This window comes from Sus scrofa, chromosome 1 (genome assembly GCF_000003025.6).
Source record: "Sus scrofa isolate TJ Tabasco breed Duroc chromosome 1, Sscrofa11.1, whole genome shotgun sequence".
NCBI classification, from domain to species: domain Eukaryota; kingdom Metazoa; phylum Chordata; class Mammalia; order Artiodactyla; family Suidae; genus Sus; species Sus scrofa.
The window spans coordinates 82,714,176-82,741,142 of NC_010443.5; the positions used below are offsets into that span (position 1 = coordinate 82,714,176).

At 41.3% G+C, this 26,967-nt stretch overlaps 1 protein-coding gene and 1 pseudogene across 1 annotated transcript; one reads left to right on the forward strand and one right to left on the reverse strand.

The window, feature by feature from the left end:
* On the reverse strand, window positions 705–20,708 carry PRSS35 (protease, serine 35). The gene is made up of 2 exons (XM_005659406.3): window positions 20,235–20,708; window positions 705–3,266 (listed from the first exon to the last, which is right to left on the reverse strand). The coding sequence occupies exon 2, from the start codon at window positions 3,245–3,247 to the stop codon at window positions 2,003–2,005; it is 1,245 nt and encodes a 414-aa protein (XP_005659463.2). The 5' UTR covers window positions 3,248–3,266; window positions 20,235–20,708; the 3' UTR covers window positions 705–2,002.
* On the forward strand, window positions 14,671–18,846 carry LOC102163543 (annotated as a pseudogene).

The following is a 26,967-nucleotide window of genomic DNA, read 5'->3' on the forward strand; positions in this document are numbered from 1 at the left end:
CTAAATAAGTCATATGAAATTCATGATTATCTTGAGACAGAGAAGAAAATGAGAGAATCAAACTTCTGCAAATGAAATGAGCTAAATTTTATACTTTTGAAAAGTATATTTTACAGTGATTTCAAGGAAATCAAGTAGATTCAGAACTTAATCTTAAGCACCAAACTCTTGATGCTAAGCCCTGTAAATTCCTCCAAAATGCCTCAAAACCAGGACTTATTTTCTAAGAATCTTAGATGAAGATTGTGTTTACAAGTACGTATATGTGTAAAATTCACCTTGAAACTTTTTTTTGGGGGGGGGGGGCTTCCCCAGTGGCATATGGAATTCCTCAGCCAGGGATCAGATCCAAACCACAGTTGCAACCTAAGTTGCAGCTGTGGCAATGCCAGATCATTAACCCGCTGTGTCAGGCCAGGTATTGAACCTGCGACCCAGCAGCCCTAAGACACTGCTGATTCTGTTTTGCTACAGAGGGAACTCCTCACCTTGAAACATTCTGAGTTGCAATGATCATACAGAGGTTTCCTCAAAAAAGATTTGAGCATAATTTTTGACACTATAGCCCTATTCCATTATTACCAGTGACAAAATACTACCCAGCAAAATGTACTTAGAATTATATAGAATCATTTTTTAAATAGTTAATTTAATACTTGCAAAAGCCCACTATATAAATGTAACACAGCAAGAGCTATAGTTGATTTATTTTTTAAGTTTTTATTGAATGATTTTTAACAGATCCACATGAAAGAATATAGCTTATATTAAATTTCAGCTATTTTCAACACCATTTACAAAATCATTTTTATCATAATCTAATCACATATTCTTTTGTATACTAGTCAAGGGTAAACGTTCCCCTTATCAAAGTAAATAATAAGTAGAATAAACTTGAACTCAGTCTGAATCAATGAACTTGGGTGTGTCCAGAGAGAAGACAATATATGCCCTAGAAACTGCCAAGAAATGACAAAACTAAAACTATAACACTTCATTCATAGGAGACTATGTAGAATAAAATGATGTGGCTTTCAAGGTGTAATCATTTATAACTTTCAAACAGTCTTCTCTGTATACTTGAAAACTCCATGTTTTGAATACTAGTTAAATAAAAACTTGAGATCTTAAAATGTCTCACCTTTCCTATTTTTAAACTAGATTTATTTCATAGAACAAAGTATTTCTCCCATAAAAATGCTTCAATTGATAGTTTTTTAAAGCAGTAAAATAGTAGTTTCATTTATAAAACTTGCTATTCCTTGTAATTCTTTTTTGTTAGTTTGTTGCAGTGAGGTGGGGGCGGGGGGGGGGGGCTTGCCTTTGGCATGCATACCTTCCCAGGCTAGGAATCCAATCCCGGCCCCACCAGTGACAAGGTTGAATCTTTAATGGTTAGGCCACCAGGGAATTCCCAAATTCCTTGTTGTTCTTAACAAAACAAACCTAAAATTTCTCAGACTCAATGGAAAACACACTGTGAACTCAGAGGGCATGAGCTGAATGGGTCTATCTCAGAGCAGTATGAACTGTGGTATAAATTACTGTCTCAAACTTGATTCCACTGGTGTTACTGTCCACCTCTTCATCTTCAGTTTCACATTTAATATGCAACCGGCACCCTATTATTAGCCTCTACTTAGAGTAGGACCCTGACAGTCTATTGAGAAATCACACCTTATTAATAATACCAGCTTGAAGTTTTAAAGCATGTCTAATTTCAAGAAGGCAGAAAAAAATTCTTTCCCCCATAAATGAAACGTATCACCAAGGAAAGAGAATATATGCTTGGCACTGAAGTGCCCATCAAGGTTTCATGTGTACCTAAACCTTTCTGAAATGCATGAGAAGCTCCTCATTTGGAAAAAGTAAACATAAACATGTTGAAACACTATCCTTAGGCTTTGAGTCTAGGCATAAACTATGAAGTGATCTTGCTGCAATCATCAGAACTGGTTTTCTCTCCGATGCCTATAACCTATGGCCTCAATTCAGGGAACCCTTAGCCATAGGTACAATTGGCATCGTCCCCGTGCATCCAGAGGCAGATCTGCGCGTACTTGAGCGGCGTGATGCGCACTGCCACATTGTAGTCCTTCTCAACGCCATGCACATCCACCCACTGGTGGCCTGAATAGACCGCAATGATTTTGCGTTTCCAACTCTTTTTGCCTGGCTCCTTCAGGCGCAGATAAACCCCGGAGCCGGTGGAGCCTGACTCGGCGTCGCAGTATTGATAGAGGAGATCACTGGATTCATCGGACACACTGCAAAACCGGTAGACTAACTGATCGGCCCTGTCGTGATCGAAGCCCGAGAAGTGGATCATTCCACTGGGCAGCTTCTTGATGGTGGGACTGATTCCCAGCTCCATGTATTTCTTCTTGTGAGAGCGCTTCAGCTCCAGAAGGGCGTAGTCGTAGTCCAGGGCTGCGTCTCCGCTCTCTCCTCTGACCCAACCTTTGGGAATGTGGGTGTGCTTGACCCGGGTCCACTGGAAGGAGGGCTCCCCTGCAGCAGTTCTCTGACCCCGAGCAGATTTATTTCTCCTTCTTCCAGCCTTAGCGCTCTCCTTCAGATTTTCTTTGCTTTCCTTCCCTCCATCATCACCACTCACTTCCCTCCTGCTCCTCCTGGAACCCCTACGACGTTTCTTGCCACCACCTTTATTTCTCATCTTCAGCAGCCCTACCCTCAGCTTTTTGGTCCCTTTGATGTAGTCCTTCCCGTCGTGGACACAGTGGGCAGCGGTTAGGACATGATTGGGGGAGATGAGCACGCCACTGCAGCCAGTGGACAGCTTCACAGCTGTGTTGAAAGGGAAATTGGTCAAGAATCTTTTGTCCAAGATGCTGAACCTGCTGTCTGTGCCATACACCTGTCTCTTTCTCCTGATAGGCACACCTTGGTTGGTGAGATTTTGAGTTGGCTCAGGGACCCAACCTTGAACTTTGACTCTGGTCAGGGTTCGGGTGCCATTCTCAAAGACAGTCTCATAGGAAAGAGAGTCTTCCAGGTCAGAAAGGCTGGGGCTGGGGAGTTCTTTCTGGCATTCAATGCCACACACCCCATTTAATGCCATCTTAGCATCTGCCTCAAAGGTGGGGCTCGTGAGATGGAAGGTCCTTTCATCAACAACCCGGGGTATTTTTCTCAAGTGCCACATAAAATCCTGTTCCATTTCAGATCCATCAATGAGGGTCCACCCAAGGGTGAAAAATATCCACCAAAATAGCATAGCTTCCATTTTGTTTCTCTATGTTGTCCTTTAAAATAGAAAAAGAAAGAGAAGCTTTATAATGGTTTCAAGTATGTCACTTATCATTCATTAAGGCCTTGGGTCCTAAATGTAGCTTTGCCACAAAGAGGAGTCCATATTTACACTGTACTTAGGTTTTACTGAGATTAAACACAGTAAAACTGCTAATAAGTAGGCTGGAATAAATGCCCCAAATCAGTGAATTGTTCTCACTCAAACGTCCCTCCACCAGCGCTAATCCACATTGTCCTCCCCCCCAACCCCCTACCTGCCATCTGCCTCTGTAGCTCCCCAGACAACCCAATGGCATGGGAAAGTAGGATGGGGTAGCCAGCTGGGATCCTCTGTTGCCTTAGCCACGCCCTCCTCCTTCCAAGTGTTCTTAGACTGTTTAGTCCATAGAAATTGATATGGATTAAAGGCTGGACAAGAAATTCAGGCCAGGCTTTACTGGGACTGTAACTCTTTGGAGGGAGAACATGGAACAGTTTCCCTTGTTCACTCCATGAGGAATGAGGAGCTGGCCTCTTAAATGGCTTGAGGGTAGGGGTGGGTCCAGGGGTCCAGCAGGAGGAGTGACTTGGGTGGTATGCCTACCCACTTGGTGGGGCTGTGTGCAGAGATCATGCCCATATCCCGTTTTTGCTTCTAGCACCTTGGAAGTGGCAGTTGGGTTTTTGGTCGTTTTCTATCTTGTTCATAATTTGTCCCCACTATACATGCAGGCAGTTATTTTTAGTCCCTTATAGTTTCTTTGCCTTTTGTGGCTCAAGGAGACTTTTTCCAAGTGCAAGCACTGCAGCAAAAGGTCCCAGATCCCAGCCTGACAAGGTCTCTTACAACCTTATCTCCAGGTGATTTAGAAAGAAAATAGAAGCAGATGCTCAGTGCGCTCAAGCTAAGCTAAGCTTGAATTTAGCTTAATAAAAGCAAGGATCTTAAAATTCTTTATCTCTAGTGTGTAAATGCCTAGCACAGTGCTCAAAAAAAGCATTCACTGAAACACAGTGAATTTCCCTGGTTTGCAGACCAACCTGATTGATGGTGCAATTGAAATCATCAAATAATATTCTAAAATATTCAGTAGTAGTTTTAGAAATAAACGGGCTCATCTGCTATTAACCTGCTTTGATTTTTACAAGCAGAACCCATTATATATGTACAGCACAGGCCATTTTATTTGAAAGTAAGAAAAATGTACGGTGTACTTTTTTAAAATCAAAGTTGTGCTTGGCCCTACCACCTAAGCAAAGCAACACACAAAAGTGCTTTATAGTGGCATCTTTCTATATATTAAAAACATAAGAATTTAGGGGGCACAGGCTATGGTTCTGAATTCGCCACTTGGAGAGAATATGATCATGATTAAATACAGTCCCTTTTGTCCTGAGTCTCATCATCTGAAAGCCCTTTAAATTTGCCAGTACGTGATAAATTGTATTATACCTCTTCTATTGTTTATATCTTCTTCCTTCTTTGCTTGCTTCATTAGATGCACTGGTATGTAAATCTATCCCTGAAACTGATGTTTGTCCCCTTGTTGTTTTGTGAGAGTGAGGGGGCATGGAGCACTATTGGAGCAGCAATTTGGAAACTCTTCAGCTATGTTTCAAGTTGTTTTTAACCAACAGTTAAACTATCAGGTTTAGCAAATGATTTACCCTTTGTATGAAGCAAAGGCAATTCGAGGTTAGATGACTCCAATGATACCTCCCCTGTCAATGTTTTCTAATAAACAAAAAGAAAGCCAATGAGGAAATATTAGGAATGGCCCACAACCCAGGGTACACCTATAAGATCCTGTAGGCAAGCAGAAAAAGCAATAGTTGTCTCTGATGCAGAGCTGAATATGAGCACACCGGAGCTCACTCTGCCATATACAAGTACAGAATTTTCTAAACAAATTAATAACATTCTTTTGTTGTTTAAACATGATATGTCCATCAAATCATGACATAATGAATTTGAACGATCATACATTGTAACATATTAAGCAAGTTTAGAATAATCTTTGCCAGGACTTGGCATCAGCAAAAATACATAGAAGTGTTGCAATTTCCATTTTTCCAGTTGCTCACACCTGAATGCTAAATAATGGTGATTCTGGTTAATATTAGACTATGGTTTGCTTAATCACTTGTACTTTGTTTTATTTTGGAGACGAGGCAGTCTTCTCTAGAGTGATGGATATTGCCCCCAAAAATAAGTAAAGAATATAGTTCAGAAAAAAATCTACATGCGTGTCACAATATTTTCTACTTATTACCATGGCAAATTTGACTTTAAAGAAAGCAGTAATTATATCGATAACAATTTAGTTGAACCACTTAGTATTTTCTTTTGTCACCTTCTATGTGATTTTCAAGATGAGTATTTTATCCATTTTATTTCACTGGATTGGAATGAAAAAGGCTAACAACTCTACTGAGACCTTGAAAGTGCATGTTTAACTGGGTGGTTCCCAAGATGAAAAGTTATGTCTTTCCCTTAAAAAGTTGCCAAAATCAGAGTTATTTTTTGCCTCTTAGCTTACCAACCGACCAAAATAGATGATTTTTAAAAGATACATACAAATCTTTTTATCTACTTGGTCCTTAGCAAAATTTCAATCAAGAGGGTTCTTTAATATGGGAAATAAAAGTTTTAAAAATTGATTTTTCATTTAGCCCTCATATGATAACAGCTGTTCATTGTGTACTTAACATTGATTATAGCAAAGACCAAGAGTCAGCCAAATTATTGACATTTAAAAAAATACATAGAATCAGTTTATACATTTTAGCATTTGATAATAATGATCTGTGGAGTAATAAATGTGTGAAAGGCATTCCAAGGCAAAAGAGGGGACATCTAAATAATGGTATTGCCTCCACAGTTAGGTTTGTTTGGGGTTTTTTCTCTTTTTTTCAGTATTGTTTAATTTATTCTTGCAATTTTTTAGCTAGTTACGGTTTAGATAGGCAGAATGCAAATACTAAATTATAACTGACAAGATGACCTTTTACTCTACAAATCATTGAACTGGAATATGACTCTCAAATATGGATTTTCCCCTCTTCTTTACCAAATAAAACCTGTGCCCTGTGCATTAGTTCTGTAGGCAGACTTTCAAGAAAGCCCTATGTGATGGTTAGCTTTGTGTGTCAACTTGACTAGGCCACAGGGTGCCCAGACATTTGATTGAATATTATTCTGGACGTGTCTGGAAGGGGGTTTCTGCCTGAGATTCACATTTGAATTGGTGGACTAAGCAAAGAAACTTCCCACACTCGTATGGGTGGGCCTCATCCAATCAGTTGAAGGCCTAACTAGACCAAAAAGGCTGATCCTCCTGCCTGAGTGCCAGAAAGTGGGGACATTGATTTTCCCCTGCCTTTGGATTCAAAATGAAACACAAACATTTCAAAAGAATAGTATTAGTTTTTTAATAAGATTCTGGACTTGTGTGCAGCAAAATCAACTCTGTCACATCAAGGATACCTAGTGGTAGTCCCCAGACCAGAAGTGTTAGCATCCCCTAGGAACCCCTAGGAACTTGCTAAAAATACTAATTCAAGTTCCCATCGTGGCGCAGTGGTTAACGAATCCGACTAGGAACCATGAGGTTGCAGGTTCGGTCCCTGCCCTTGCTCAGTGGGTTAACGATCCGGCGTTGCCGTGAGCTGTGGTGTAGGTTGCAGACGCGGCTCGGATCCCCCGTTGCTGTGGCTCTGGCGTAGGCCGGCGGCTGCAGCTCCGATTCGACCCCTAGCCTGGGAACCTCCATATGCCGCGGGAGCGGCCCAAGAAATAGCAACAACAACAACAACAAAAGACAAAAGACAAAAAGACAAAAAAAAATAAAAATAAAAAAAAAATAAAAATGCTAATTCTAGGGTGCAACCCAGACCTACCATCCAAACTCTCTGGGAGGGATGTAGCTTCCCAGCTATGTATTTTTTGTTTTAATGTTACTGGAGTAGAGTTGATTTACAATGTTGTGTTAATTCGGGCAGACAGCAAAGTGAATCAGTTATACATATACGCATATCCATTCTTTTCAGGATTCTTTTCCCATATAGTTTATTATAGAATATTGAGTAGCATTCCCTGTGGTCTACAATAGGTCCTCGCTTAAACAGCCCTCCTGGCAATTCTGATACTCAGTAGAGTTTTAGAACCACTGCAGCAGCCAAGGTCCTGGAGTAGCAGTTTGAGCCCCTCCCAGAAGATGATCTTTCTGGGGATGATGTCTTAACCACATTTCAAATGACCTCTGCTTCACCTCTGTGTACAAAATAAATGTATTCTGAACATTGCTCTTTTACTATGTTAGCAATTGCTAATATTGACTGGTTCAAGCCTTTATTAGCGACAAACAAACAGGAGTTCCTGTTGTGGCTCAGCACGTTAAGAACTGGACATAGTGTCCGTGAAGATGCAGGTTCAATCCCTGGCCTCGATCCTGTGGGTTAAGGATCCAGCATTGCCACAAGCTTCAGATTTGGTGTTCCTGTGGCTGTGGTATAGGCTGGCAGCCGCAGCTTCAATTTGACCCCTAGCTCAGGCAAATCCATATGCCATAAAAAGAAAAAAGAGATGATAAAATATCCTTTTATATAAGTGATTTAATAATCCATCTGAAGAGATTCAAATTCAGTAGGCTTAAATGGAATGCCTCCAACATCTGATGCTACAAATCTTGCAGGACATCCGCTGGCCATCCCTGATTGTGCCCTCTGAGGGACTTGGCTGCAGTGCTGTACCGCAGCAAAAGCAATGCCCACATCTCTTCTTGGGTAAGAGAAGGGCAGAGCCTTGTAATATGACCTCCAGATCACAGTAATAAAGGGCACGCATTGAGAGAGACTGTCTAATTTGGCCTATAATTTAAAACTGGACAAATGTTTCAGGACACTTTCTTTTGGAAAATCTAAGTTTGCCTTGTGGTGAAATGTCAATGTAACATAAATGATAGCTCTTGCTGATAGAGCAAGCCCTGGTTCAGTTGCTACAGCTGTCATCCAAGAAGCACTAACTAAAGAGACAGAGTCCCCACTGGTGAAGCAACTACAGTGTTTCGAAAGCTTTAATGTCCCTGATCTTTGCTCATCCTCCTCCTTTTTCCTGTCTTCCACGGTAATTGTGACCTTCGCTGTCACTCTCCAGATGGCTTGGATTTGGTGCCTCAAATTTCAATTTAGGTTAATGAAAATTAGGCTGCAGTCACAGCTCTCACCATGAGTCAATATACACACAGTTGATTATGGGTTGAATCATGGAGACAAATGGAAGGAAAAGAAATTAGAAAGAAAGCAAGAATATCAGAATTTGCAGATGAACTTTGATTGATGGAGCAGATATTATTCCACATCTATACTATTTAAAAAGTTTTTTTCTATTATAGTTGATTTACAATGTTGCACCAATTTCTGCAGTATAGCAGAGTGACTCAGATATTAAATATACACACATACACACATACTCTTTTTTTTTTGTCTTTTTTTTTTTTTAAGGGCTGCACCCATAGCATATGAAAGTTCCCAGGCTAGGGGTCACATTGGAGCTGCAGCCGCCAGCCTACGCCACAGCCACAGCAATGTGGGATCTAAGCCATGTCTGCAACTTACACCACAGCCCACGGCAACACCTGAGCTTTAACCCACTGAGTGAGGCTAGGGGTCAAACCCAAGTCCTCATAGATATTAGTCGGGTTCATTACCTCTGAGCCACAACAAGAACACCCATATTCTTTTTTATATTTCCCATCATGGTCTAGCCCAGGAAATGGGATATTGTTCCCTGTGCTATATAGTAGGACCGTATTGTTTATCTATTCCATACATAATAATTTGCCTCTGCTAATTTCAAACTCCCAATTCTTCCCTCCCTCTCCTCCCCTCCCCCTTGGTGATAACAAGTCTGTACTCTATGAATGGTCTATACTATTACTAGAAATGACCACAGTAACTACAAGAAATAACTTACTATTGTTTTTGATTGTTGGTTTGCTTATGCTTTCTCAGAAATGTGAATGCTGAAAATAGTTAGAATATGTGGGTATCTATACCAGCCAGTGATTACAAGGACAGACCGAGGAGTAAGAAGACTTGGGCTAAGTCTCATATTTACCCCTTATTAGGCATATGAACTTGGGAAGTTCATTAGGTTCAATTAAGTTTCCATTTCCTCATCGAAAAAGTGGACATAATAGTAATCTCAACTTTATAACAATTATGATAATTAATTTGATCTATGTGAAGAATGCCCACTGAGCCCAGAGCAAGACACAATTAATAAGTTCTTTTATGATTATTATTCTGCCTTAATGGGTGAATTAATATCACTTTAAAACAGTTTATTACATAAGGCAAAGTTATAGTCAGTTTCACACTCATATTTTTATCTCAGGATAGTTTCTGACACACTTTCAAACTCCCTTTTTCTTTGCTTTGTTTTTTGTTCAAGGGCAGCTTCACTTTAGAGGCTTCCCAAATGAATGCTTTCCTAATTACTCATTTCTATGAATATCTGTGGCTCTGTAATATGTTTTTCTCATTGCTATTAAACTTAAGTGTGATTAAACATTATCCAGCCACAGGACACTTGAATTGCATTTCCTGTCTCTTATTTTTATCCTGAGTCTACCCTAAGAATTCTGGAACTGCAACAAGCCCTCAGCCTAAAAAGAAACAGAGTCAAGTCCAAACAGTTACTCTGTTTGGGAGTAATTTACTGTGAAAGAAAAGGGAGTGATTTACTGTGAAAGAAAAAAAAAAAAAAAAAAAAACTCATTTTTTGAGTGAATCTGTCTAGAGTGTGTAGAATTTTGTTATGGCATGACATAATTGTAATCTCAGGCTCAGCTTCTCTTTTGTTTTTGCTTTGTTACCCTGAGAAATTTATATTTTAACTTAAGTAGGGCAGGCAGACAAAGGAAAGATTAGATGATTGTTCACTATATGAAATGTTTTGAATGAATGGCTTTTGTATATGCAAATGAGCTGATTTACCATCAAGGATCTGCACCAGGTGACAGATTTACTTGGGCCTTTCTTTCCAGTGGGTCCCTTGTAATGTATGGTCAGGTAGTTGTCCAAGTTCATGTATATGGTATGCTGCCATGAAACATAATTTTGCATGATTCTATCAAATGCTTTCTGGGGAGCCGGTGTGTGTCAGGGGCCACTTAGATCAATGGCCTTGTTGGGCCAACGCCAACTTCTGCCTTAACATATGTTATGACACAGCAATGATTGCATAACCACTTTTTACAACATCTCTGTCCTTAGCCATCAATGATCCCAACCACCTGTTCCTCCCAACATCACTGTCTATGTTTACACACAGGCATAAATGTGCAAACATGCTTCAGCCATCTCTCTCTCCTCCTCCACTTTCATTCTCTACCTGCTCGGTCAAGACTGACACACAACGGGTAGATGTTGTGGCCTGGACCAGATACTCTGCAGAGAGAAGTGCAGCTTAGGCAAAAGGCCAGGGCAGGGCAGGAAGAGCATTACTCATGAGAGCAGACAAGTGGAAAGCAAGCATTAAATGGCTCAGGTTTGAAGGGGGGCAGGCACCAGAAGTAAGAGAGGCTACAACTCTATTATCTGTAAAAAGGTCACCACACCAAAAACCTATAAAAATGAAAAGACAGAGAACTATAACTCAGATGAGGGAGAAATGAAAAAGCCCAGAAAGTAAGCTAAGTGATGAGAAGATTCTCGGCATCCAGGAAAAAGACTTTGTTGATGATAAAGATGATGCAAGACATTGGAAATAAACTGGAGGCAAAGATGGATAACTTATAGGAAACACTGACCAAAGAGATACAAGATATAAAACTTAAACAAGAAGAGATGCAAAATACAATAACTGAAATAAAAAATTCACTAGAAGCAGCTAACAGCAGAATACAGGAGGCAGAAGAACAAATAAGTGAGGTGGAGAACAGATTAGTGGAAATTGTGGATGCAGAACAGAAAAGAGAAAAAAGATTGAAAACAAATGAAGAGAGTCTCAGAGAACTCTGGGACAATGTTAAACGCACCAACATCTGTATTATAGGGGTCCAGAAGGAGAAGAGAGAGAGAAGGGGACAGAAAAAATATTTCAAGAGATAATAGCCAAAAACTTCCATAACATAGGAAAGGAACCATTCAATCAAATCCAGGAAACACAACAAGTAACGTATAAAATAAACCCATGGAGGAATACACCGAGACACATATTAATCAAACTAACCAAAATTAAAGACAAAGAGAAAATCTTGAAAGCAGCTAGGGAAAAGAAACAAGTAACATACAAGGGAACCCCAATAAGGTTATTGGCAGATTTTTCAGCAGCAGCTCTGCAGCCCAGAAGGGAGTGGCACCATATACTTAACGTGATGAAAGGAAAAAAACCTCCAACCAAGATTATTCTACCCAGCAAGGCTCTCATTCAGATTTGAAGGAGAAATCAAAACCTTCACAGATAAGCAAAAGCTAAGAGAATTCAGCAACACTAAACCAGCCTTACAACAAATACTAAAGGAACTTCTCTAGGCAGAAAAGAGAGCAACAGGAAACAAAAATTCCACAAATGGCAAGGCTCACCAGTCAAGGTATATATACAGTAAAGATACGAAATCATCCATGCACAATTATACCACCAAAATCAGAAATCATGAGAAGAGGTGGGTACAAATGCAGGACACCAGAGATGAATTTGCAATTAAGAGAACAACTTAAAACAATCTCATATACATATAGACTCATATCAAAACTTCAGAATAACTGCAAACCAAAAATCTACAATTGATACACAAACAAGGAATCTCTGGAGAAGAAATATATCTCATAGTAAATAAGTGCATAATCCACCATGAAGGGGGTCATTTGACATCATTCTTGGAATGCTGAAGTCTTCTTACATCTGATTCTGATTTCCTCTCCATCAAAGAATGTATAATTATAATTAAATAATGCAACTGTACAATTAAATAATACAGTAATACAATTGTATTATTAATAACCATTTCTCTCCATGGTACAATGTAAATTCTATAATGTCTTGTTTATCACATCACCTAGAATGGTGTAATGCCTATATTGAAGAATCAATAAGATGTAACAAATTGTGAGAACATATTTATATAGTTTTTTAACTGTTTAACTGTTTTTTAACCAATTTATGCATTTTATATTTTAATTTTCAGAGGGTGTATTATTTTTGTTATTTTTACCAGTTAAGTTATTCTTTTTATTATGCTATATAAAATATTTAATGGTATATAAGGCTTTCTTCTTTATAAATTTTAGTTGCATAATATACACAATTTTAATATAATGCTAATTTTTAAAGAAAAATTGAAATGTAATAGATAATACTAAATAGTAAAGATGAAAGCCATACATTGAAGATGGTGAACTTTGTATTAATAAGTGCTTAGTAAGTCCTGTACTATACCACTGACTGACCCTCTCCCCTGTCTCTCTCCCTCTCTTTGGGCTTCCCTGTTCCTGAGACACAAAGATATTGAAATTAGGCCAATTAACACAGAGAACAGACAGATTTCCTATTTGTCTCAGCATATTTTCTATTCCACTTCTCCTGAGGGAGACACTTAATCTCTTTCTTAAGATCCATGATATAATAATCTGTGTGAATGTAATTGTGTTTAAATATATGTATTTTATTCTGTAAAAAAAAATAAAAATAAAATTTCAAAAAAAATGGCTCAGGTTTAGGAGAACACTTGTAAAACTTTCATAGTCACTTTCACACTGGGAGCAGATGCAGACAAGAGGTATTTCATAAAGTTCACTTCCCGGCCCACTTGAAGCCCCCCACTGAATGTCAGTCACTGAATGTCAGCTCCAAAATGCAGGCATTTAAGCTAAAAAGTGCAGGACTAGGATGATGAGAAAGGAACAATGTTAGTGATGTGACCATGAGGGACAGTGAAGACAGGGGTGTTTCAGTGATGGTGGACGCAGTAGGCTTTGAAGCCAAACCAATTCAAGTCCACTTGAGACTTCTTAGCAAGCAGCATGATCTTGTGAAGGTCACTTAATCTCTCTAGATGCTGTTTTTCTACATTTGTTCAACAGGGATAACGTTTTGGAGTATTTTTGTGATGCACTAATATGATATATATAAACACAATGCCCAGAGCACAGTAAGCAAATGGCAGGGATTATTATCATTAATATCAAACAATAGGAGTCAAAGCACAGGTAGATATTTCTAAGGGATACAATGCACCTCTGCCTGCTGTATAGCTCCCTGAGGTGTGTCAAGGACAGGCAGATCTCATTTCATTGCTCTCTGCTTTACTGCCCTTCACAGATACGGGGATTTTTTACAAATTGAAGGTTTGTGGCGACCCTGCATGGAGCAAGTCTATCGGCACCATTTTTCCAGCAGCATTTGCTCACTTCATGTCTCTGTATCACATATTGGTAATCCTTTTCTGTTATTATTATATTTGTTATGGTGATCTGCGATTGGTGGGCTTTGATGTGATTATTGTGATTGTCTGGGGGGCACCACAAACCATGGCCATTGAAGATGGTGAACTTTGTATTAATAAGTGCTTAGTAAGTCCTGTGTGACTATGCCACTGACTGACCCTCTCCCCTGTCTCTCTCCCTCTCTTTGGGCTTCCCTGTTCCTGAGACACAATGATATTGAAATTAGGCCAATTAACACAGAGAAGAGACTTGTGGCTGCCAAGAGAGAGGCGGGAGGAAGTGGGATAGACAGGGAGTTTGGGGTTGGTAGATGCAAACTGTTACATTTAGAATGGATAAGGGAGTCCCCATTGTGGCTCAGTGGTTTAAGAACCTGACTAGTATCCATGAGGATGTGGGTTTGACCCCTAGCCTCACTCAGTGGCTTAAGGATTGGGCATTGCCATGAGCTGTGGCATAGGTCGCAGATGTGGTTCGGATCCTGCATTGCTATGGCTGTGGAAGGAAGGAAGCTGGCAGCTGCAGCTCCAATTCCACCCCTAGCCTGGGAACTTCCATATGCCACTAGTGCAGCCAAAAGAAAGAAAACTAAAATAACAGAATGGATAAGCAGTGAGATCCCACTGTACAGCACAGGAAACTATATACAATCTCTTGGGATAGAACATGATGGAATATAATATGAAAAAAAGAATGTATGTATATGCATGACTGGGTCACTATGCTATACAGCAGAAACTGACACAACTCTGTAAATCAACTATACTCTAATAAAAAAAATTAAAGAAAAAAACATAAAAAAAGAAATTAGGGGAGTTGCATCGTGGCTCAGTGGTTAACGAACCTGACTAGTATCCATGAGGACTTGGGTTCCATCTCTGGCCTTGCTCAGTGGGTTAAGGATCTGGTGTTGCTGTGAGCTGAGCTGTAGCCTGCGTTGCTGTGGCTGTGGTGTAGGCCAGCAGGTGAAGCTCCAATTCAACCCCTAGCCTGGGAACCTCCATATGCCGTGGGTGCGGCCAGAAAGAAAGAAAGAAATTAGGCCAATCAGTAACCCTATCATGGTCTCAAAGTGTTCAAGTGATAGGAGTCGCATGTCTCTCACTTTAAATCAAAATCTAGAAATGATTAAGCTCAGTGAGGAAGGCATTTCAAAAGCTGAGAGACACTGAAATGAGGCTTCTATGCCAAACAGCCCGGTTGTGAATGCCAAGGAGACGTCCTTGACAGAAATTAAAGAACTACTCCAGTGCACACATGAAATGATAAGAAAGCAAAACAGCCTTATGTCTGATATGGGAAAGTTTTAATGGTATGGATAAAAGATAAAACCAGCCACAACCTTAGGCCAAAGCCTCATCCAGAGCAAGGCCTAACCTCTCTTCAATTCCATGAAGGCTGAGAAAAGTAAGGAGATGCAGAAGAAAAGTCTGAAGCTACCAAAATTTGGCTTATGTGGTTTAAGAAAAGAAGCCATCTCCATAACTTTAATGTGCAAAGTGCAAAGTGAAGCAGCAAGTGCTGATGTAGAAGCTGAAGCCAGTTATCCAGATGTAGCTAAAATAATCCGTGAAGGTGGCTACACTAAACAATAGATTTTCAGTGCAGATGAAACAGCCTTACATTGGAAGAAGATGCCATCGAGGACTAACATAGCTAGAGAGGAGAAGTCAATGCCCAATGTCAGAGCTTCAAAGGACAGTCTGACCCTCTTATTGGGGGCTAGTGCCACTGGTGACTTTAAGTTGAAGCCACTGCTCATTTACCATTCTGAAAAATCCTGTAGTCCTTAAGAATTATGCTAAGTCTACTCTGCCTGTTCTCTATCAATGGAGCAATGAAGCCTGGATGACAGGATGCCTATATACAATATGTTTATGAGTATTTTAAGCCTGCTGTTGAGATTTACTGCTCATAAAAAAAATTATTTTCAAAATATTACTGCTCACTGACAATGCACCTGGTCACCCAAGAGCTCTGAGGGCAATGAACATGAGATTCACAGCATTTTCATATCTGCTAACACAGCATCTATTCTGCACCCCATGGATCAAGGAATTATTTTGACTTTATTTGTATTTGTATTTGTTTTTTGTAAGGCTGCAGCTACCACAGAGAGTAATTCTTACTGATGGATCTGGGCAAAGTCAATTGAAAAACTTCAGGAAAGGAATCACTATTCTAAATGCCACTGGGAACATTCAGGATTAACGGGAGGAGATCAAAATATTAACAGGAGTCTGGAAGAAGTCGGTGCCAGTTCTCATGGATGACTCTGAAGGTCCAAGATTTCAGTGGAGGAAGTGATTGCAGATGTGGTGGAAACAGCAAAAGAACTAGAATTAGAGGTGGAGCCTGGAGAAGTGACTGAATTGCTGCAATCTCATGCTAAAACATGAATGGATGAGGAGTTGCTTCTTATGGGTGAGCAAAGAAAGTGGGTTCTTAAGATGGAATCTGCTCCTGGTAAAGATGCCATGAAGACTATTGAAATGACAACAAATGATATAGAACATCACATAAAGCTAGTTGATAAAGTAGCAGCAGGATTTAGAGGACTTACTCCAGCTTTGAAAGAAGTTCTGTGGGTAAAATGCTATCAAACAGCATTGCAGGCTCCAGAGAACTCAGTCATGAAAGGAAAAGTCAATTGATGCAGCAAATTTCATTGTTTGATTTTAAGAAATCGCCGCAGCCACCCCAAGCTGCAGCAAACACCACCCCGATCAGTCAGCAGCCATCAACACCAAGGCAAGACCCTCCATCAACAAAAAGATTATGACTTGCTGAAGTTCAGATGATGGCTAGCATTTTTTTAGCAATAAAGTATTTTTTAATTATATGCTTTGTTTTTTAGGCATAATGCTATTGTACAGTTAAGAGACTACAGTAACCTTTATATATACTGGGAAACCAAAAAAATCATGTGACTTGCTGTACTGCAATATTCACTCTACTGCAGTGGTCTGGAACTGAACCATCAGTTATGACAGTAATGGTACCAAAGAGAGCTACATCCTAACCCTGTGAACGTGTTCCTTTCTTGGCCAAAGAGATTCTGCAAACGTGATGTAGTTAAGGATTTGGAGATGAGGAGGTTAGCTCGGATTATCCAGGTGAGCCCAATGTAATCACAGGGGTACTTTAAGGAGTAAAAGGAGTGTCAAGAATGAGAAGGAGCGGTGCAGATAGAGGCAGCAGCCACAGGGAGGCAGGATCACAAGCTACGAAACACTGATAGCCTCCAGAACCGCCCCCCCCCCAAAAGACAAATTCTCTCCTGAACTTCCGGGGCGGGGGGGGATGAAACCCTGCTGATCCTCTCTAGACTTCCGGCCGCCGCAGCTAGAACATAATGTGTTAAGTCACTTAAGTTTGTGGTAATTTGTTACAGCCGCAAGAGGAAAGGAATACACTCAAGGTAAAAATCTTAAAAATTTTTTCAAGGTGAAATACTTAAAAATCATCTGTCTTCAGAAAGAAAGAAGTAGTCAGGACTGACACAAAGTGGAGAAGAATGTTTCATTCAGAGACTTAAACATAAATGAAAGTTTTCATTTTTAGGAAAATTATAGACACACACAATCTTAGAACTAAAGCCACAAGATTATGATAAATCATTACAGTGGCACAGAGCAGGACTGCTAGGGAGAAAGGAGAACTGGAACGGGGTAGATAAATTATATTGATAAATTATGTTTATTTGACAAATGCACGCAGTGCTTACAAAGCTATGCATCATTTCAAAGTTTCATCCCTTGTTTAAGAATCTCTGTGATAGCCCTCCTTAGCCACTGAGTTGGACTAGAAAATTTCTAAGCTATTTTTGAGCTCTAAAATTCTAGATTAAATCACAAAGGAAAAAACACAAGTTAATTTACTCATCAGTGATCCTCAGGGAGCTTCAATTCCTAGTCCCCCGGGAGAGGAACTTGCCTGCTATTCGTATTGCTACCACTAGATGGCAAAGCGAGCCTGGTGATGTCAAACCTGAGATTCCCACATTTAAACTGTTTACATGCATCTAACTAGGAAATAGAAAGCATGTAGATTTCATGAGAGGGAGAGAAATCTAACTGGCTAATAATATTCTGGATGGTTGTCACGTATGGAATTGATCACATTTAGAAAACCCACCTACAGGCCACAGAGCCCAGCCTGATGAGCTGAGTGTTGATGATGTTGTCTACAGCCAGACAATTTTCTGGCCAGTGGTTTCCCCAAGCACCATAGTGCCAGCACACATCCACTACGCCTCCAGCGCTGCCACAGAGTCCCCCAGATGTGGTGCAGTTCATTTTAACAGGAAGAAAAATCTTCAACCTGCCAAAGAGTTCACATCTATCAAATATTTTAGAATCTATTTCCAAAGGATAAGCCTGCTGCTGATTTGATGATGGAAGTAAGTGGCAAGAAAGTTCATTGACAGTTCCTATTCAAAAATATCATATCATAGTACTATCTTCAAGTTTAATTTCAAGAATGAGACAAAGTAATGTCTGCCTGAAAAGCTGGCCGTACTGGAGGGAAAGGAAGATGGGAAAGTTACACAGTTGATTATTTTACAGGAACCCACAACTTCTGTTTCTCATCACAATAAAATAAAATAAAACCTCCCCTTTGTTTGTTAAGCTATTTTTCCAGGACCTGTACATTTCAATTTATGCCATGGACATGCTGTGTGTGGATTAAATTCAGGGTGAAGGGCACAAAGGGAGCCCCAAGGCAACCCTCTGCCAGCTCGCATCCACTGACATGGGAGGTGCACATTGAATGGCTCCTGACTTATTTTTTATCTTGCGAGTTGGCCTTTGAAAGAAAAGAATGTCTGTAAATGTATTAGGTTAGTCGTCGGGCTTTAAAACATCTCATGATGACTATGTTTTTAGCTAAGGAAACATCTGTTAAAGCTTCTGAAGTTTTTGAGACAATTTTAGTTAAGCAAAGCCATAAAATAATAACTTTTGTACCACTGACTTGACTTTGCTGTTTCCCAACCTCTCATCTCAGATTTCTGGTGTGCAAAGTTAACCCAGTGCTAGACGAGGCAGCCTTAGCCTCCAAAATTCTGAGTCTGACCCCACTGTTAAAATGCAATAAGCGGAGTTCCCACTGTGGCGCAATGGGATCAGCACCATCTCTGGAATGCTGGGACATAGGTTCAACCCCCAGCCCAGCACAGTAGCTTAAGGATCTGGTGTTGCTGCAACTGCAGCATAGATCACAACTGTGGCTCAGATCTGATCCCTAGCTTGGGAATTCCATGTGCCACAAGGTGGCCAAAAAAGAAAAAAGCAAAAAAATGCAATATGCTTGCGTTGGATAGTTGAGCAATGGACAGAGAAAGATAAATAATTAACTCAACAGGGAGAATTAGCTCATATTAGCAGGTGTTTATTTTAACATATAATGAGCACATTCTACGTGCCAAGCACTAAGCTAAACAATCTCACATTTAAAAACATACAAAAAATTCTTCAAAGTGTACAGTCTTCCGAGCTGTCTGGAAGGAAAATAGGAAGAGTATCCACGTCCAACCTCTTCTCACATTAAAGGAGCTCCTCTAGTATTTCCTAATAAAAATAAAATTCCATATGATGCTGGCACACTACTTTTAAGCCTAGATGTCTTATTCGTCTGGAATTTCAACATTCTCTCTTCTAAATGATAAACCAGATTCTAAGTGTAATTCTCCAAGCAGCAAAATATGACTGTTACAGTTCTCTGTGGAGACAAATGCACTCAGGATAAAAACGAGAATTAACTGCAGAAGTGAGAAGGGTTAATGGAGAGGGAAAGAACATCTAGATCAGAGAGGCAGCTTCTTTCAAATCAATGACAGTATAAAAAGGTCAGAGGAGTCAGGCTGGGCATGTTTTCTACAACTTTTCAAAAACTTTTGATTATAGAAAATTGCAAACTACACAAAAGTAGAGGCACATTATAATATAAAGTAGAAAATTATAACCCATCACCTAGCTACAACAATCACCATTTTGCCACTCTTGCTTCAGTTTGCCCCCGCACAATAGAGTATTTTAAAGCAGGCCTGAGACTTTCATTTCATTGTCTCATTTAAAAACTGTTTTCCACTGTTCCCTTTGCTGACCTGTGCAGCCAAGTTGATGAGAGAGAGAGGGAGAGACAGATTCCTAGCTTTCATAGTAACCCTGCCAAAGAGGCTTTCAAGAAGAGCAGACTTTCCAGGAATGCGTTTTACACCTTTTTCAATGGCATCTGTTAATAATCATAAAAAATAAAGAGGGTCCCCTCTGGTAGTGCTTAAGTAGAAAGAATTCCATTTATATTCCAATGCAAACGCTTTTACTGTTAATATTAAACTATGCAGGGGCCGCCACAAAGAATTGCCTATTTGGAAGAGCAGTTTCTTTGACGACCTCAAAGTGCTAAGTTTGATCCCTATCTTTAGACCCCTTCAAAGAAGCTCTCCCCGGGTGGGTCCCGCCTTTCTCAGGGAAACTTCTGCGTTCTAGGGTCTCGCCCTTGGCGGAGGGGTGGGGGGAGAGGCTTACCTGCGAAGCTTCCTCGGTCCTGGGGCCGGGGGGGGGGGTGCTGCTCAGCTTGATCACAGTGCCTCCGAGGCGGTCACTAAAGCTGGAGAGGCAGGAGGGCAAGGCGCCGCTGCCACGAGCCTGGGGACAGCCAGAGCCTGCTGCCCAGCCAACTCCCGCCAGCACCACCCTGAGCTGGAGGCTGAGACTGAGGGGAGGCTAGAGGCGAGCTGAGCCCCCGGCGGAGAGGTGGGAGGGGAAAGGGGGCGTGGACGCCGGCGATGGGGGGCGGGAGATGAGAGGAGAGGTGGGCAGGAGAGGGAAGTGGAGAGGGAGAAGGAACCCCAGCGAGCAGAGGCTGGAGAGCGTTTACTTTGAAGATGCTGGGTGGGGAACCGTGCAGACCCTCACCCCAGCATCTCTGCTCCCAGCATCGGGAAAACAGCATGAGTGGGAGTTCACAAGCGATGTCTGTCTCTGTGGCAATGCATTCCTTAAACGGTGTCTAGAAATACTGCCAAGTGTGTGCTTGGAGGGATTGTGGGGGTTTGGGACCTGCTCATGGTTTAAACCCCAGAGGTCTAGAAGAATGAGGGGCGTTTCCAACCACATCCCGAGCCAGTCTCTTTCAGAGACCTCGACTTCCGGGATGCTCTCCCCACCTGGCAAACCCTGTGTCTCAGCCTCCCGCGGGCTGGGATCTGGGTCACCTTGTGAGCATCCTTGTGGCCTCCAGGGGGAGCGCGTTAGTTTCCATGTGTCCCCAGGCTAGTAGGCTTTTTCTATTTTGGGCGAGTAGCCTTTAAACCTCAGTCCCACCAAAATTCTCAGTCCCAACGCTCCTTTCTTACTCATTTATTCTCCTCCTTAGGAGATGTGCTCCTTCGGTGTGGGGACGGCGTAAGGAAGGGGACTTTATTCATTCAACATCTACTGGTTGGCACGTCTGGAGCAAGATAACACCCACAGAAAAATAAATGCAAAAACTTAGTGCCAGGACTTAAGAAAGGGAGATGAAATAAGCACACAAGTTTATAACAGAAGATTTTAGCATGTCTCATAATACTTGGCTCGTTACTGGTTTATTTCATTTCTCAAGTTTATATGCAATTTTTTTTTTTTTTTTTTTTTTTTTTGCTTGCTTGCTTTTTAGGGACCCACCAGTAGCATATGAAAGTTCCTAGGCTGGAGTTCCTGTCATGGCGCAGTGGTTAACGAATCCAACTAGGAACCATGAGGTTGCAGGTTCGATCCCTGGCCTTGCTCAGTGGATTAAGGATCCGGCGTTGCCTTGAGCTGTGGTGTAGGTCGCAGACGCGGCTCGGATCCTGCGTTGCTATGGCTCTGGCATAGGCCGGTGGCTACAGCTCCGATTGGAAGGGGCCCTAGCCTGAAAACCTCCATATGCCACAGGAACGGCCCTAGAAAAGGCAAAAAGACCAAAAAAAAAAAAGAAAGAAAAAGTTGGAGCTGCAGCTGCTGGCCTACACCACAGTCACCCCAATGCAGGACCCAGGCCACGTCTGTGACCTGTACTACAGCTTACCGCAGCACTGGATCCTTAAGCCACTGAGAACAGAGATCCAACCCACAGATCATGGATAATAGGTTTGTTACTGCTGAGCCACAAGAACTCTCATTTCTTTTTTTTTTTTTTTAATATTGTTAATTTTTTTTATTTATTTATTTATTGTCTTTTTTTTTTTTTTTTTTTTTTTTTTTTTTGCTATTTCTTGGGCCGCTTCTGCGGCATATAGAGGTTCTCAGGCTAGGGGTCTAATCGGAGCTGCAGCCACCGGCCTACGCCTGAGCCACAGCAACGCGGGATCCGAGCCGCGTCTGCAACCTACACCACAGCTCACGGCAACGCCGGATCGTTAACCCACTGAGCAAGGGCAGGGACCGAACCCGCAACCTCATGGTTCCTAGTCGGATTCGTTAACCACTGCGCCACGACGGGAACTCCGGAACGCTCATTTCTGATTTTATTTAATTGACTCTTCTCTCTTTTTTTCTTGCTAAGTCTGGCTAAATGTCAGGTTTTCTTTATCTTTTCAAAAAGTGAACTCTTAGTTCCATAAAAATTTTTTCTGTTCTCTATTTCATTTATTTCTACCCTGATCTTTGTTATTTTCTCCCCTCTACTAACTTTGGGCTAAGCTTGTTCTTGTTTTTATAGTTCCTTAAGGTATAAAATCAAGTTTGCTTGAGAGCTTTCGTTTTTCTCAACGTAGTATTTATTGCTATAAACTTTCCTCTTAGCACTGCTTTTGCTGAGTCTCCTAGGTTTTGATATTTTGTGTTCCTTTACTCACTTGTTTCAATATACTTTTTGATTCCCTTTTTAATTTCATCTTTGACGTACATGTTGTTCAGAAGTGTTGTTTAATTTCCAAATACATGGGGGTTTATGCATTTATTTTTATTTTTTAAAAATTTTGTTAAAGTATAGTTTATTTATAATATTCTGTCAATTTCTGCAGTATATCAAAGTGCCCCAGTTATTTATGTATATACATATATACACACACATTCTTTTTCCCGTGTTATCTTCTATCATTTTCTATCACAGGTGATTGGATATAGTTCCCTGTGCTACATAGCAAGACCTCATTACTTATCCATTCTAAATATAATAGTTTGCATCTACTAATGCTAAACTCCCAATCCATCCCACTCCCTTCCCCTCCCCTGTGGCAACCACAAGTCTGTTCTCCATGTCTATGAGTCTCTATCCTATAGATAGCTTCATCTGTGTTACATTTTACATTCCATATATAAGCGATATCATATGGTATTTGTCTTTCTCTTTCTGACTTACTTTACTTAGTTTGAGAATCTCTGGTTGCACCCACGTTGCTGCAAATGGCATTATTTTGTTCTATTTTATGGCTGAGGAGTATCCCATTGTGTATATGTACCACATCTTCTTAATCTATTCATCTAAATGGATGGACATTTAGGACTTGGCTATTGTGAATGATGCTACAATGACCATAAGGGTGCATCTGTCTTTTTGGAAGGCAGCTATGCTCTCCACTATATCACCAATGCTGCATGTATCTTTTCGAATGAAAGTTTTTTCTGGATATATGCCTATGAGTAGGATTACTGGATCATATGATAGTTCTCTTATTTAGTTTTCTGAAGAAACTTCATATTGTTTTCCATAGTGGTTGTACCAAATTACATTTCCACCAACAGTGCAGGAGGGTTCCCTTTCCTCCACACCCTCTCCAGCCTTTGTTATTTGTAGTCTTATTGATGATAGCCATTCTGACTCGTGTGAGGTGGTACCTCACTGTGGTTCTGTAATTTCCACATATTTGTAAATTTTCCAATTTTCCTCCTGTTACTGATTATTCCCTCTGCCACACTTTAGATTTTTGATGTCACAATATACATTTTAATATTATGTATCCACGAACAAATTATGGTAGCTATATGTTATTTTTAGTATTTTGTCTTTCAACCTTGATACCAGAGCTAAGAGGTTAACACATCACCATCTTACAGTATTCTGAATCTGGCTCTATACTTGCCTATATTTGCCTTTACCAGTGTATTATTTTCATATATTATCATGTTTCTAATTAGTAGCCTTTCATTTCAGCATTTCTTGTGAGGCAGTTCTGGTGTCAATGAACTCCCTCAGATTTTGTTTGTTTGCAAAATCTTTATCTTGCCTTCACTTCTGAAGGACAACTTTGTTGAGTAATGTATTCTTGGCTGGCAGTTTCTTTTAGCACTCAGGATATCATCCCATTCTCTCCTCCTCTGGAATCTCTCTGCTAAGAAAGCTACTGAGAGCCAAGTGCAAAGATGTGAGTTGGCACCAGGTTCAGGGGTGCATGGTAACTTGTTGGCTCCTGCCCTTGGTGTCCATAGCACTTACTTGGTGAGTACTGCAAGACTCTTAAGAGGCTGCAAAGGCTCTTTGGGTCCACAGCAGCACCTCCAGGTTCAGAAGCTAGAGACTAGGGCAAGCAGCAGAAGTAGCCAGAGCTGGTGGCAAACACACAGTTGGCTGTGGGGACCAGCTGTAGGCACCTGTATAGTAGCAGAGGTTGGTTGCAAATACACACACAGTGGTGGGGGCCAAGGCAGCAGCAAGTGTTGGGGCCAAATACTGGTGCCCTGGTAGCTATGGAGGCCATGGCCACTGGCATGCACTACTGTGGCTGCTGTGTCTTGACATGGGCATGTGGCAGTGGAGGCTGGTGATGGAGCTTGGGCCAGGAGCATGCAGGTACACTAGCTGCAGGTGAGCACAGTGCAAGCATGTAATAGAAAGATAGGGTTGGATCTTGGCCCATAAGCAGCTGCAGAGGCTCTGACTGTTGGCACTATTTCCCAAGGTTCACTGTCCTCCCCCCATGCATGCTCATAACAGTGAAGTCTAGCAGTGGGTTCCATGCAAATGCACAGCTGGAGAGGCCAGCCCTGAGCACACACACACGGTGGTAGTGGCCAGTCTCTGATATCCTGGCTGTGATCTTATACTCAGGAAGCCACAGAGGCTTGCACCAGCTGTCAATGTAGTTCCTGGGCTCTGGCAGGGTTTGGGAGGGTAAGGAGCAGAGAGAGACTTGAATACCTGTGGGGGGACCAAAGCCAGTGAAATATGCAAGAGGGCTGTGGTGGTTGTTCCGACCTTTGGTTTCTTCAATGGTGAAAGCTGCCAGGTTTATCAGCAGAGCAGGTCACTGAGAACCATGATCACACACAAGTGTCTGCATCCCTCTGTCTCTGTCCACTTCTGCTACTTGCCTTGGTCCCTAGCTTCTGGACCTGGAGGTGCTACTGTGGACCCAAAGAGCCTTTGCAGCCTCTTAGGGTTCCTAGTAGCCCTTGCTTTCTCCCTTGTTCTTAGCCATCTCTCTTTGTCTCAGCTTTGTGCTTCCTGGAAAAAATGAAACTGAAGCAGGACCATAATGCTGTGCTCGGAAAAGCTGGAAAAGCTGGTAGCTCACCTCACTCTTTCCTCATGAGGGCAAGTCTTTCAAGCTGGGGTGTCCCCTCTTCAGGATGAGTGGTGCCAGTTTTGGGGGTATGATGATGCAGGCAAAATGGAGCTGTTCTCCTTCCCTTTTTGGGTGGCTATTCTCAGGTTTTTTTGCTCCAGAATTTTACTGAAGTTTCTTAAGTGGACTCCAGAGCCCTCCCAGATTGGTATATGTTTGTGGATATCTGTCTCATTGCAGACCTTTGAGTAAGAGCAAAGGCTAGAGACTCCTGTGCTGCCTTCTTGGTGACATCACTCCCAGGTCTTCCCCAAGCTGCCTTGTACTCTATTTCCGGATCTGTTCACGGTTGTCTTAGCATCAACTCAAAACTTTTTAAAAATAAATGAACCAATTCGTTAATTAATTTCTAACTTGGCCTCATCTGGCCCTGACACTTGATAAGTACTGCTTTTCTGTTTCCAGGATTCTGGTTTCTCTTTACCAGAATTTCCTCTCCTGCATTCCTCCAGTCCTTCAGGTTTTCTGTAGCCTTGTGTGAGCAGTTTAGACACCCACACCCAACCATCTCACAAAAGAGCCCTTTGCCAACCCCTCAAATTCCCCATTCTGGTCCTGTCACAATGACACTTCAATTTTTTGCTGGACCAGTTTTTTTCTTTTTTTTTTTTTTTTGTCTGTTTGTTTGTTTAGTTTAATTGAGTAGAGTTGATTTACAAGGTTGTAATGGTTTCTGATGTACAGCAAATGATTCAGTTACGCATGTACACAATCCATTCTCTTCCAGGTTCTTTTTCCAGCTAGATTATTGCAAAATATTGAGTAGGTTTGCTGTGCTACACAGCAGGTCCCCATTGGCTGGTCATTCCATATTCCTCAGTATACATATGCCAGTACCAAACCCCCAGTCCATCCCTCCCTCCCCCTCACCCAAGGACCAGTTTTCTATGTGAGAATGAACACTTTGTACAATATGACTGACTCCTACCATTTTAGTAAATGGAGCATTGTAGGGAATGTTGTTGTCAGCTTAAAATAAAACATAAATAATGAAGTTTCTAGGCTTCTTTCCCCAACATTCCTAGGCTTGGTCATCTAGTATTGTGACTATCATGACCAAAGATTTTATGCAATTATTTTCAACACAACCCTAGCACCAAGAGAATTCATAATTACCCACCCTATATGGGCCCCTAGTTTAATGAGATCATTTGTATTCTCCTCCAGAAATGGACCAAGAGGCCAGGACACATCTCTTGTCACATTTCAGGTCATTAGGGATATTGTGACTTCAGGCCTGACCATGATTAAGGCTCTATCGCTTAGCTTTTTTTCCCCTAAACTTGATTTCCCAAGAGACTCAGACCGAAGTAGAAGACCTCCCTTTCCAAGGCTAAATCTTATTTGTCATGGAAATGTACTTGGAAAGTTTTAGCAATGGAAAGACTGGAAGAGGAGATGCTTCACAGTCTATGGCCAGGTTTAAGGGGTGACTCAACCCTGTGGAAGGGGCCTGACTTGCTGTGGCTGGAATCTTCCCTGTTAACTTCTAACCCCAAGGTTTGATCAAAACCTCTTATTTATTAGGAAGTATAGCTGTGGATTTGCATGTTTAAAAACCCAGGGCCTCCTGACTAACACAGATGGAGATTTTGTGTGTGTGTGTTTGTGTCTTTTTAGAGCTGCACTCACGGCATATTGAGGTTCCCAGGCTAGGGGTTGAATCAGAGCTGTAGCTGCCGCCAGCCTACGCCACAACCACAGCAACGCCAGATCCAAGCCACGTCTGC